This window comes from Haliotis asinina, chromosome 5 (genome assembly GCF_037392515.1).
Source record: "Haliotis asinina isolate JCU_RB_2024 chromosome 5, JCU_Hal_asi_v2, whole genome shotgun sequence".
NCBI lineage: Eukaryota > Metazoa > Mollusca > Gastropoda > Lepetellida > Haliotidae > Haliotis > Haliotis asinina.
In genome coordinates, this window is record NC_090284.1 from 21,728,296 (window position 1) to 21,743,203 (window position 14,908).

The 14,908-nt window shown below is 38.4% G+C and overlaps 1 protein-coding gene across 1 annotated transcript in view; it reads right to left on the reverse strand.

The window, feature by feature from the left end:
- Positions 1 to 583: 583 nt before the first annotated feature.
- Positions 584 to 14,908, reverse strand: part of LOC137284487 (substance-P receptor-like) — a 52,209-nt gene continuing 37,884 nt past the window's right edge. Inside the window, exons 4-5 of the mRNA XM_067816310.1 lie at positions 6,522 to 6,630; positions 584 to 1,068 (exon numbers count right to left, since the gene is read on the reverse strand). Of these exons, the coding sequence (XP_067672411.1) occupies positions 902 to 1,068; positions 6,522 to 6,630 (276 nt within the window). The 3' untranslated portion in view covers positions 584 to 901. The remainder of the gene's footprint in view (positions 1,069 to 6,521; positions 6,631 to 14,908) is intronic.

Below are 14,908 nucleotides of genomic sequence, written 5' to 3' on the forward strand. Positions count from 1 at the left end.
CTTGGATTAAAACGTCGTCCGTATGCACAATATAAGATTGCTGGTCTGGGTCCATTTGGTTGATATAACACCTTTTCAAGCACAATGTACATTGTAATCCAGTTTCAGCGAATACCGGTGGTAAACATAGCCCAGTCCGTATATCTGAAATGCTCAAGCTACCACGTTAGTGTGATTCACTTTAGGAGCAGGTGGTTAAATAAAAACAGCAACAAAAAACAACAGTTTTCATCATAGGCAATCTACTGAAAACGGAGCCTGGGTAGTCTGAGTACGATTTTGGTACATCATATATTGTGACTCATTATTAAAGCAACACTTTCTTCGGGCACATTATAGTCTATAATGGACGTTCTTGTTGAACACGAGTTCCATGTTGCGTTGTAATTTTATCCTCACCGGCTCATTTGGTCGGTGCCGGGTTATTCAGTGCCACCAGGAAACTATCAGATTCACCATATGGGACAGTCGAGACATTCTTTGACTACACTGCAACTGCCAAATGTGACACTGACTGCCTCCGGTTTTTCATATAGCCAACACTGCATCAGCATCCAGGGAAAAGTATTTGGAACAGCTCATTCATACCAAAATCATTTGCAGAAGTGCTTGCACTGTTTCTTTAGTACAGTCCCGATATCATGAAGTTCTCTACGTTTTAGACCAGACAGGTAACACCACGGAAACACTATAAGTGACAATGTCAATACGTGTAATGACGAAGAAGTTACCGGACCATTGGTGTAATGTCATTCCTTTATGACTGCAGAAAATATTTTGTTTTTTTTTCCCGAAACGTCATGACTGTACTGTTTGTCTGATGTTTCAGATATTTCTTGAGTTAACTTTCCATTGCGTTGAAGCAAGCCAGCTTCAGACATGACATCCCGAAATGACTTTTCTATACCGCCGTCACAGCCATGCCTCCTTTCACTGGACTGTCGGCACCAGGCGCTGTTACAAGTTGGACCGACGTCAAACCAGTACTGCTGTAGGTGCCGTAGGACTTCCCTTCCCCGCAGAGGAATGAAGGCTTCCGGGTTGCAATGCCAAGAATCTTCCATAAACCTGAATGTACAAAGATGATAATTTTAACAACATACAAACGAAAGTAAGGTACGTACGGAGAATCTATTGCTGAACGGCAATGAAAGAGTAAATTAGAGATTTTATGTCACATTGAATTGACCACGCTCTCGCATATGCGTTTACATACCATTGTCCCTATGGGCTAAAAGGTAAGGCGTTCTACTATTCAAGAGTGTGTAATATGAAGCCTGTACACATAAAGGTGACCGCAGATAAACAGGAGAGTGAAATATATCTGACGAGTGCAGAGTAGTAAAGAGACAGGGTAGACTGGACATACATAATTACTCTACCCGTTAATCCCCGTGATATGAAACCTCACCCCGATTCCAAGAAAGTTGAATGAATATGTCCGCTTGTGAAGGTTAGTCATCTGATAACAAGTTGTCACATTTTATCAAAATCTACAGCACTGTGTTCCATCTTTACGATACAGTTGTGCCTTAATCTCATTACGTCAGAAAATACCCTCACAAAGCACTGTAATGACTTAAGAAGCATGTATCTGTCACACCAGAAACACTAGTTGTTGATCATAGTACACGGAACTTGTCACCAGAACATATAACTTTACTCTTCGGTAATTTGGGGGAGGCAGAGTTGTTATGAGTTTAGGCTTAGAACACATAGGTGACGTTGGGACATGTCCTTTCGCCCGTTCAGATATATTAATTAGGGACACCACTGTGGGTCACTACAAACAAAACACTCCGTGCAGTCATGCACTCAATGGTGTGTTTTATGGAAGTTTCAAATTCCGTACCACGTGAGCTTATGTGTAAGGAAAAATGAGAAAATAAGATATAAAAGAGCGTTAGACTTTTTTCAGTTTGGTGCCAAGCACAAAAAAGAAAACTCGTTTATTATTTGCAGTTTTTACTGGTCTACTAAATTTAAGTAATATGTTAGAATGGCCACGTAAAACGAACCCCTATTGTGGCATTTACTCGAAGGAACCACGGAATCTTACTAAGATAATTAATCCTAAATTTTCAAAACAATATATGGGGCACACAAGGTGATAAAGATGCATCCTTCATCCATGAATAGAAATATCTAATTAAGTTATCCTTTGTGTCATAGTTTACGATAGCATGACTAGCTGATAAGTATGTCAACTATTGCCTGACTTAACATCTTCTGTCGTCCATAAATACACTTGGAACTGTCTTAGGTAAGGGTATTTATTGTAAAATCTGGAACTTTAATATTTTTTTCCTTGTGCTTGATTATGGACGTCGTGGTGGTTTTAGTTAATGAGATGGATACATAAATTCTTTACAGGAAATGATAAAAAAATTACATGTTTTATATAATAGTGTGCGTGTTCGTCTTATTGTATGTAACCATATATTCTTTTGTCTCTAGCTTAATATTAATGTCACCCTAATACATAATGCAGCTTTAACACTGCGGTCTGTAGATAATCGGGTTCACGGTGACTGAGATCATGAGGAGATGATCGTGCATCGAATATACGTGTAACTTGTTTAAGTGGCATTTTAGAAGTTGACGTGTACAAATAGGACAAACTGTTATGGATAACAACTTCTTTATTGCGTGAGTGCGACGTTTCGATACAGATTGTTGTACCGTTGTCAAGCAGGAGTGAAAGGATAACATTAAAGAAGTTGTTATCCATAACGATTAGTCGTATCTGAATATACGTGTAATCAACATCAAAAGGGAGACAACTCTCCATATATATATATATGACCCACGGCGCTATATTCCTCGAGGCATTTAGTAGGGAAGGGACAGGGTTCAGACTGTACTGATAATACCTAACGCGATAGGCGATCTTATTACTCGTTCAGTCTTTGTTGTAATGAAATGTGTCATTTCACTGTAACTCCACATGATGCCCTTCTGGACTTGCTGACCCATGTGGTGATATCGGTGGACATCTTGTTTGATTGGTGCCTTCGAGTGTCATTTTCACAGTATGTCTGTACCTAATTGTGTCACCAATGGCCTACGGTTACAGATACGAAAATAACATACTGAGAATTACCACTGTTGACTGAATTATACTGCCTGCAGATACAACAAGACACAACACAGACATAAATCATTGTTTCCTCATCTCTCCCTAGACAAGAAACATAGCAAGCTTGGAAGCATTTTTGTCTACTTTAACAGAACGTTTTCTTTTTCAAATTAAGCTAATTTAAGTGTCTGTCCAATCTAAATGTTGAACGAGTGAATGCCAAAATGTACAAAATAGTATTCATATTGAACCAAATGTGTCAAATCCATCATACGTGTTCGCTGTAAAGTGCGAACAGTGGATTATTATGCTGTCTCATGGACCCCTACATCTACATATAATTGGCAGAAGGTACACACCACGTTGAGATTAAGAATAATTAATGTCATTGAATCAGAGCAAGTAGCATATGGAGAATAGGAGGTCTGATTGTATGCATCTCAGATTAGATGGAAACACAGGTGGCCGGAACATTAATCAATGTACCGAGGGTTCAAAATTGGCCGGAATCACAAACTGCATCAAATTCTTCTGTCACACTCTTTCATGTCTAATTCTGTTCCATGGTGTTCTAAGCAGGTTGAGCATTTCCAATTTGGTTGTGGCAAAGCTGCATTATGTTGGCACCGCCTGTATTACTTCCAAGGCGGTGGGGCATTACGTGGCTAAGACACCATGCAATACAACCAAAGTTTGCCTATATGAGTGAAGTGTCTCTGGTCGAGTTTGTGTTCCTGCCGTGAGATTGCTGGAATACTGCAAAGGGTAGTAAAACCATGCTCACTCTTATATCCCTTTCCTCAAAAGGTGCAACTCTCGCATAGGTGTTCTTGAGAGGCATTTAGAAGTAGGTGTTCTAATATACGACAAAATGTTATGGATGTCAACTTCTGCTTTATTGTTTACACAACGTTTCTGGGCGTTCGTGCCCCTTCGTCAGGTGGATCATCCACGAAGGGGCAAGGAATAGCCCAGAAGCGCCGTGTAAACAATAAAGAAGTTGACATCCATAACATTTATATATACTCTCGTATATTAACTCTCGCATAGTTTAGCCACAATGTTAATAGTCCGAGTCGCTCAAATCCAAATATGGTAATGAGGTCGATGAGTCATGACTTGGTATAAAGCCATGTCCTGAATACGGAATAAGATATATCATATGGGCTACCAGTTGCTTGCTTCATATTTCTCATTAATGATACTAATAACGAGCAAATATAGCATTTCTATATGTCTGGCTTTTGGGTGCTCAGACTAGCTTCCGATTTCATTAATTTTCCAGTTTCTACCAGAGATATACTATCGCTATAATTGTTATACATGATGCCCTCTCTAGACCCATGTACGGTGTACATCTTCCACTACGAAATGTTTGTCAAAACTATTAGCATGACCTCACATTAGCCTCTAGAATATGAGAACTGTGAAAACGTATAGAAATTACGACATATAGCGAATACGTTCATATGACCTCACATTAGCCTCTAGAATATGAGAACTGTGAAAACGTATGGAAATTACGACATATAGCGAATACGTTCATATGAATAAATTGAGCTTTGGTTCTTACTGAACAGGATACGTGCATTCTTAATTACGTCTGCTGTACTCCATAGCATATGTATTTTCGTTCAAAGAAATTAGCAACAGAAAAGTTATTCTTAATCCACTCACTACACTAAATGTGAAAAGTAATGTTTCCATTTTCATCCAACTGGCAACTATCGTGGATAAAACAATGTGTCACCCTTCATCTTTAAGTGCTAGTCTGTTTCTAGTTTCAATGTATATTTAAAAAGAGCATTATGTTAAGGATTAATTGTATTCACCAAATATGTGAATTATGCTATTTCCGCGTTGTTATTATCCGTGTCCTTCGTGAACGCATAAATATATACACAAGTGTTTTACTTTCGACTGGCTGTGCTGGATAACACAAATTGAGGTGTGTCACCCGTGCATTCATGGTCTGGTGGACATCGGTCAAGGGACGCATCGTCAACTTTAGATTTATATCTTTTTTGTTTTGCTTTCAACCATTCGTTTGAGCTTTTCGTCAAATCCAAGTGAAACCCGTTACATATATGACACGCACGTAAGACCCGGGACTCGCGTTTTCGACGCGTGTAAGCGGAACAAACGTTTCGGCAGTAGTCTACTTTTCCGTTCCTTTTTAAGAAATACTTTCCAAGTAATTTTACTATCTCGGTCCACACAGTCACTGAGTATGATTGGGAAATTATACCCCAAGGTCATGTCAGATTTTCAAACTACATGCGAAATATGAAAAAAGGACTATTTATCAATTTAAAATCAATATTTCCAAGTTTTGTAAAACTTTAAAATCTGACATTTCCAGTTGGCAAAAAAGGCCAATACAAACCTCTTACTTTTCTTTCGCTGCTTCCAATGGTTAATTACAATACGTTTCAAGCTCAATGTGAGTTATTCTTGGCAACGTAATGGAAAGGATGCTTCTAATCATGTTTTTCGAACAATAACGTCGTAAATCCTATCTCTTACATGCGGAAGACTCATTCATGAAAAGGAGATACACAATTGCATAATACTTTAAGAGGTCTGAAAAATTCAATGACGTCATTGCTGAACAAACAACCGAAACCGCAGAAATACCACAACAGTATTATGTCTGGTTGAAGAATGCATAATTTCATTTTCGATCCTCATGCCAGCGATGAAAGTATAATTAAAAGTGGGCGTTAAGTGTGTACACTGTGAGGATCAGTCAGGCATAGGATACTAATTAAACCGTAACAAATCAATTACTTATACATCGGATTTATATTTGAAGTGTGAAAGCTCAGGGATAGTATTCTGGGAATACAGCATTTTGTTGTAAAAGACAGGCATTGTATCTGCATCACGTATTCATTACCTTAGCAAATCTAAGAGGAAGCAAGACAACAATGCAGGGAAGACGAAATTGAAACATCCTCATTTTTGTGCGTTATTTCTTGTGTTTAAACCACGGCTCAGGGGAATCTTTTCGGTTTGACTTGTGTTCAACATGACGTCAATTTGTGTTCCCCATTTATTCATTCCTTTTAACAAACAATCTGTTCCAAGGCATTTGCACACAATGTACATTGGTTTCCTAGAACACTCATTGTCCTCTCACGAATCAGCAGATCTTCCATTCTAATGCAAGCAAGCATTATATCATCAGTGATGTGTTTTGCACCAAAGCATATGTATTCTTGATTGAACGTGTTGCACCATTTGTCAACATAATTGCATTTGGTAATCAATTATGTGCTTGACTTTAACCAACTTAATTTTTACGATTTATAATTTATAAGATGATACACTGAGCTTTCTGTTGAGAGTAGTTTGCAAACCAGCCTGATCGGCGTTTTGATTTAATTGAAGTTAAATTCTCATTAATATAATGAAGAGAGCTTAGCACTTGAGTACTCACCTTGTTTAAAATTGTCATTAAATCCAGCATAAATTAGTGGGTTAAGAGCGCTGTTGCAGTACGCAAGATACCTGGCAGCAAATTCAAACTTGTGATACCAGTCTCCCATCTGAAAATAGAGTGAAACAAAATGACTAATGAGTGAGCTGTGTTTAACGCCGCTTTTAATACACAATCCGTATGTGCTGCTGATCGGAAGGAAGGCCCGAAGTCTCACACATTTGATGAAATTCACTTAAGAATGCTTATGCTGTTATTTCTTTTTAAACTGAGTGATATATTTGACTCAGTCAGTGCTGTATGATAATGATGATTTTTTTTTGGAGTGCGTCTATGACCGACCCGTGAAGGTCCCGGGGTAGAATAGACCTGCAGAAACCCATGCTTGCCATAAAAGGCGACTATGCTTGTCGTAAGAGGCGACTAACGGGATCGGGTGGTCAGGTTCTCTGACTTGGTTGACATTGTCATCGGTTCCAAATTGCACAGATCGATGCTCATGCTATTGACCACTGGATTGTCTGGTCCAGACTCGATTATTTACACACACCGCCGTATAATTGGAATAATGCTGAGTGCGGGGTAAAACTAAACTCCCTCACTACGTACGACCATAGTTTGTTCCTACAATAATAATACAGTCACTAACACAGTATTAAAATCTCCCTTGAAAGATGATTGATGTATGACGTGATATTTGAAAGTTTACAATTTTCATGTTCCAGCAAAAACAACGGCTAGAAACAAAAACTAACAACTGTGTGATTTATCACCTGTATAACGAATGCCAGGTTTTTTCACTGCTTGAACCTGTCTGAACGTATGGCATATTAATTTATTGCTCACATGATAACCAAAATTAAAGCTATATCATTATTTATTGATCTTCTTAAAAAGAAAACGTCAAAATCAAGAACGACACCGCCGCATGTGCGTGTGTGGAGCCATGGTTGTGCACGTGCATCCTCTGTGTTGTTTGTACGGGTGGTGATAAAAAGGAATAGTGGTGCCTTCACAAGATGTTTGTCTTTGAAGTGTGTGAACACTTATACTTTCTATCCACATTGAAAGTTCAGCTTTCCCCATTTTTTAACAGTATATATACACAATCAGCACGAACAGGGACTTGAGCCGCATTCATCGGTCTCGGACTTACAGTTATGTGGGTCTACCCGTATCGTCAAACCGATGTAACTCGTAGATGGATCATGAAACATAAGAAATGAAACCTTTGAATTAAGTGCCTATACGAATTTTACAAGAACAACCTAAGAATCACTAAGAAATGAACCATGTCATTTGAATTCCTTTTCGCGTGATATCTTCAACATTTACAATATACTGGAAAAACACGGAATCCTCTTTACGCTTACTTGTTAACATGAAATGTGATAGTCTAAATCGGTGTATCGTGTTGAGAGATCAGTCTTCAAGAAACGAATAGGTTCAAGTAGATATTTTTTGCAAACACTAACGAGTATAATTGCCCATATCCAACGAGGTAGATGAAATGCCATTTTAGCTCAAAGAATCTGTCCAAGAACATGTTCTTGTTTTTCAAACAATCGGCTCACAATGCAGCGCCTCCGGTTGTTCTTTGAGGACTCTTGGTTTTGTAAGAACCACCTTTTGAGATCTCGGTGCGGTATCCAAAGACATGGCGGCATTTCTATACTGACGTCATAGAATTTCGAATAAGCTTCGTTCCTTTAAACCATATCACCTCATCTAACGACACTGATATTTTTATTACTTTTGAGAAACGAAAATATTAATTATTATATTAAATTATATCAATACGATACAAGGGTTCGCCAAAATAGAAAACGGTGTTGCTTGTTGTCAAGCTACAATTTAGATAGTATCAATTAATAATATATCGAAACCTAATTTGATAGATTCATACACGAGAAATGATTGATAGTTAAGAAATTCTGATCTGAGTCACTTCTCACATAAAGCTCGCCCAGGAACAAATTAGTTCCATATTATCGTCATATTTAGCAACACATTATTTAAGTTGATGAATGTCAAAAACGGACATATAACATCACCTTGACTTAGAAATAATCGAGTTTGGTCCAGACAAACCTATTGATAGTATGGGCAGTCTACGTCGACCATCGACCAAATCATAACGTGGCTACGACAGTAGTGTCAAATGTTCTCACTTAAAGCAAAATTGAAGGTTAACCGACTTTGCATTAACCGAGGTCAGATGGTATACAAGAGAATAAGTCTGTTGTGGGATTTCCATAAATTGGATTAATTTGGATTAAATGGAGTTTTACATGTAGTCGTTTATTATGATAATGGTTAAGATATAAATTAAAAATAAACAAAATGGTTATTTAATGGTACTTCATTCTCTCTGACATCAACTTTCTGTTACACTGTTTCAGCCTTTTTACAACTTTGATAGCCTTTGTAATTGTAACATCTCCTTTTCCAGTATATGATTTCTTTTGCTCTGATTATGAAGTTCAGACTGGTTCTAATCAGAGTTGCTTGTGCGAAATGTATTTTTTTGCCAGAATATCCACTACAAAATCATTACAAAACCAATAACCACAGATTTTATGAATATTAATTGCGCCCGGTGAACTTCATAATTAATTAAAACTTAATGAAAACGGCCTAAATCCAATTACAAGACTAAAGAATTCTAATTTTGACTTTATACAAGAAAATCTCGTTCCAGAGATCTTTAACAGAAATTTCAGGTGTAATAACAGAAAATAGACATAAGGGACCTTAATGAACTCCTGTACAAGAGGACGATATTGTGACATAAAGGATGGATGTTCCTGTAGCCGGATGAAGATAACATTCATCCCCTAATCTGAAACAATACCTGACAGTTAAATCCTTGAGATGTCTGGTTTAATGATGGACGAAGCAGAGATGTTATTTGCTTACTCCGCCGCGACAGTACTTAGTCCGACTTATATCGGAATAAAAATAAGATAACGTATAATTAAGTTATAATTTGTCTCTTTCACCCAAGACAATCAAGTATATTAGTACGAGTGCTGAAATTCATGAGTGAGTGAGTTTAGTTTTACGCCGCACTCAACAATATTCCAGCTACATGGCGGCGGTCTGTGAATAATCGAGTCTGGACCAGACAATCCAGATATCAACAACATGAGCATCGATCTGCGCTAAATCGGAAAAAGAACAGTGCAATGGTTTCACCACTCTCACTGAAAGTCTGTTAGCGTGTTTTTTCTGTTCTGCAGAACGTACATGACAGTTACAGGAGGAAGCTACTCTGTAAATCCCAAAGCTCCTTTTATGAGATGTCATAAATCAGATTATATCGAGTATGTAAGAGTGAGTGAGTTTTGTTTTACGCCGCACTCAGCAATATTCCAGCTATATAGCGGCGGTCTGGAAATAATCGAGTCTGGACCAGACAATCCAGTGATCAACAACATGAGCATCGATCTGCGCAATTGGAAACCAAGTCAGCTAGTCTGACCACCCGATCCCGTTAGTCGCCTCTTACGACAAGCATAGTAGCCTTTTATGGCAAGCATGGGTTGCTGAAGGCCTGTTCTACCCCGTACCTTCATGGGTCGCAGAAATTCATGCGCTTGCCAGGGAGTTAGTGTTAAATGCTCATGCACTTAAAGGCGACTCTCCATTTAGCATCAGGTCTTCGAACTCTTTCTGTTTGTATAGACTGATAACTGTTGCCGTCTATGTGTGGAATCTTGCTTAAAGTCGCATCTTCATATCTTCACCTATTTGCGGGAGAGCCAGATTAGAGTCATCTTGACAATGACGTGGTGCAAACCAATGAAGACTGGTCTGGGAAGCGTTTAGATGCTATTATGTTTTCTGCACTCAGTGGTTTGGATGGTCAGGTGCGCGTGGATCGTTGCTCACATTTTAGTCACGGTCTAGTATCTAGAATTTCGAAATGCATTAATCAACCTTTGTTGCAACTGATTTCCAAGATGCATGATTGCACAGTGAATTTACAATAATTCAGCTTGTTTTTAAAGGATTTTATTCTTCTCTATTTTCCTTATTATCCCGACATCCTTGTCCCTTGTACAAGAGATGTTGGTGGTGCAACTCGCTGCAAAGACTTACTTACGTTCGGCACGCCAGAAACTTGTGATTACGGGTTCGAATCCCGTCTCAGCACGATGTTATCATGTTTGTTAGGGTTTTTGTTGTCATTATTGTCGAACAATACAGCCGTGATATATTTCGAATCCAGAAACAACTGTTCTTTGCGTGGGCCTGAGGATCCACAAAATTGATTTAGACGCTCAGCAGCGGAAGAGCTAACGTCAACTTCTCGCCATCTTTAACCAAGTCTATCGAGAATCATCTTTTCTAGACTCTGAGTATCATTGATATATTTGTAGCTTGGTTTTATACACGGGAATCCACAAATGCTCAAAGTCTGTGTTGGCCAAGAAGGACTAGTGGTTAGCTGGTTCGCAAGAAACGTCATTCAGCTTTTTTTCAAGGTTAGCTGTCAACCAGCAAATCTAAGGTAATCCATCACTAATTGATACCTGATGTTATCATTTTTAAAAGTGATTAATGAGATTTATGTCCAGTCATGGTAAAGGGTTATGCATTAAGCCGTGAAATCGACTAAAGGACTGGTGATTAATATCCAATGAAAATTACAATTATAATAAATAACTGTAGAAGCATTCGGACGCAATCGTTTTCTTAATTTGAATAATTCAATAACTACTTAATCTTTTGTGTTAAACCATGCCTAGTATCCTTTCCTACTGGCTCGCCTCACGGAAAATTCCAACAGACTTTGCAAACCGAGATTTGTAACTCAGGATCACTTGATTTTTATCACGTATTTGATATATTCGAAAATACCTTAAATAGCAATATCATATATCATATGAAGCCTGTTAGCAGGCAAACAATGCTTCTATATGAGTTGAACCTTTTCAGATCTATTTGATACACAATGTACGCATGTTACACAACATTTGTCTAAAATAATTTTGTTTCCGCGCAAATTTACACACATTATCCATGGTAAGTGTTATATACATGTAATTTTATTTATTACTCCCTTCTTACCAAAATACGTTTCAATATTTTTAGTTCTTTCAAGCTCCAATTACAACGACAAACTCGGTTTCATTTCTTTTGTCCCTTGGTATATATATCAATGTCCAGACAGTAAGAACAAAAAGTGTTTTTCCCATTAGGATCCCGAGTTCCTGTGTCAAGAAGGACTTGAGATTTTCAATTTAGCAGTCAAACTCACAATCTGATAATATGAAAAACGTCAACTAAATATTGCCGGGATGATTAAATTTCGTTTGGAATCGGGTTTGTGTTCAGTGCATGGCCTAGTTTTTCGAAGCTCTCTTAGCGCTGAGATAGTCGTAAGTCTGTCTTAATATATGCCACTTAAAATTATCTTAGCGCTAAGAGAACTTAGTAAATCTACGCCGGATACTTTATCAACAGTGACCAGGAAGACTTTAACAAGTTTTGTCTTAATATTTCACAAAAACGTGTCGCCCAACACGCATCGCTGACATCAGCATAAAATCTAAAATAGTACTAAAACTGTCAGCACTGCTAACAATGAGTGAGTGAGTTTTACGCCGCACTACAGATATATGGCGACGGTCTGTATGTAAACGGGTGTGGACTAGAGAATGCATTGATCAACAAGCTCAGCAGTGAGCATCAGTCTACACAGCTGGAGTGCGATGGCATGTGTTACCTACGTCAGCGAGTCTAACCACCGGCGTTTGAGACAGACATAGTTTGCTGAAAACCAGTCTAACCCGAATCGTCACGGGTCCTGTAACAATGAATGCATGGCTAATGCTGATGACACAGAATACGGCATGGCAGGTGTTTATAACACTGTGATCATTAGGAAAGTAAAGTTTAACGCGGTAATCACTTTCCAATTCGACTACCGTTTAGTCTCTAAATATATATAACTGTGATAAAAACAAATAATTCCTTTCACACTGATGAGGAGCACCAGTGCTAAAGGAGATTACGAACTAGGAGATGTCTATACTTGCTATATTTACAGCTTTCGCATTGCACAAAGGGCTACGCGGAAGGGGAAATGCTGTTCAGGGACTGTGAGGCATGTTTCCAATGTAACCGCAGTTGGAAATCCCGTCTACAGTTTGTCAGCGACAAGGTGAACCAAGATATTTGCTGATGCACTGATGTCAAGACGGAAAGTGATATAAGAAGAATCAGATGTTTCTTGTTCTTGTATCCCGATTACTTGCCCGTTAAACAAAGTGGACTGTATGCCAAAATGCTACTTCAAAGGAAGCTAATGACGCTACAATTATATATGGTTTCTGCAATTTGCTTCCCAGACTTGAAAGCCGTTAAGGTATTACCCCGATTGCCAAAACAAAGAAAACACTAAGACTGAGCGCGGTCATTTCGTCTGGTTCATCTTTAGATGCATTAAGAACATCATTTGTCTTCCTGAAATTACAGACTCAGACACAATGTGCTGAAATAAGGAACAGTGCTCAGAAATGGGGATGTCAGATCTTTCAATGCCATTTTAAAAGATGTGGTATTAGTGAATGCTGCTGAATTGATGACCGTCAGTTGTGGTCAAAAGAGGCAAATGCATGCACATATATCAAGGTACACTATGACAGACAAATTGTTGCTACTCAAGGTCGCAATACATTTGCATTGACAGTATGAATCATGGTGACTTTTGGCCTCTGTCTTGGATTCACATAGCGTTTCATTCAAGCCTGCATCTTTTGCTAGTTGAACAAATATCTGTGACAATGTCTTGAGCAGTAATAGAATAGATACGTGCAAAATATGGACATTGTGTCATTTGCATGTGGACATACTGCAGAGACGGTGTATTGACACAGAAACATGATCACGGTCCCACCATTTCTGCAGTTTCATCTTTACACATTGTTAAATTGTTGTACATGAGTTCGGTCGAAAATGAAGACTGAATTGAGAAGGACACGTCATTACCTTGACCCGCAATCGCTGAATGCACTAATTTGTTTACTACTTACATAATTATGAAAATCATCGACGTAATGCACATAAAGGATTAACAATATTTCACGTGAGCACACAATGCCAGTTAGAAAGTGGTCGTTAACAATATTTCACGTGAGCACACAATGCCTTTTAGAAAGTGGTCGTTAACAATATTTCACGTGAGCACACAATGCCTTTTAGAAAGTGGTCATTAACAATACTTCACGTGAGCACACAATGCTTTTTAGAAAGTGGTCATAAGAATACTTCACGTGAGCACACAATGCCATTTAGAAAGTGGTCATTAACAATATTTCACGTGAGCACACAATGCCATTTAGAAAGTGGTCATTAACAATATTTCACGTGAGCACACAATGCCATTTAGAAAGTGGTCATAAGAATACTTCACGCGAGCACACAATGCCTTTTAGAAAGTGGTCATTAACAATATTTCACGTGAGCACACAATGCCATTTAGAAAGTGGTCATAAGAATACTTCACGCGAGCACACAATGCCATTTAGAAAGTGGTCATTAACAATATTTCACGCGAGCACACAATGCCATTTAGAAAGTGGTCATTAAGAATACTTCACGTGAGCACACAATGCCAGTTAGAAAGTGGTCATTAACAATACTTCACGTGACCACACAATGCCATTTAGAAAGTGGTCATAAGAATACTTCACGTGAGCACACAATGCCATTTAGAAAGTGGTCATTAACAATATTTCACGTGAGCACACAATGCCATTTAGAAAGTGGTCATTAACAATATTTCACGTGAGCACACAATGCCATTTAGAAAGTGGTCATAAGAATACTTCACGCGAGCACACAATGCCTTTTAGAAAGTGGTCATTAACAATACTTCACGTGACCACACAATGCCATTTAGAAAGTGGTCATAAGAATACTTCACGCGAGCACACAATGCCATTTAGAAAGTGGTCATTAACAATATTTCACGTGAGCACACAATGCCATTTAGAAAGTGGCCATTAACAATACTTCACGTGAGCACACAATGCCATTTAGAAAGTGGTCATTAACAATACTTCACGTGACCACACAATGCCATTTAGAAAGTGCTCATTAAGAATACTTCACGTGAGCACACAATGCCTTTTAGAAAGTGCTCATTAAGAATACTTCACGTGAGCACACAATGCCATTTAGAAAGTGCTCATTAAGAATACTTCACGCGAGCACACAATGCCTTTTAGAAAGTGGTCATTAACAATACTTCACGTGAGCACACAATGCCATTTAGAAAGTGGTCAGTAACAATATTTCACGTGAGCACACAATGCCTTTTAGAAAGTGGCCATTAAGAATACTTCACGTGAGCACACAGTGCCATTTAGAAAGCG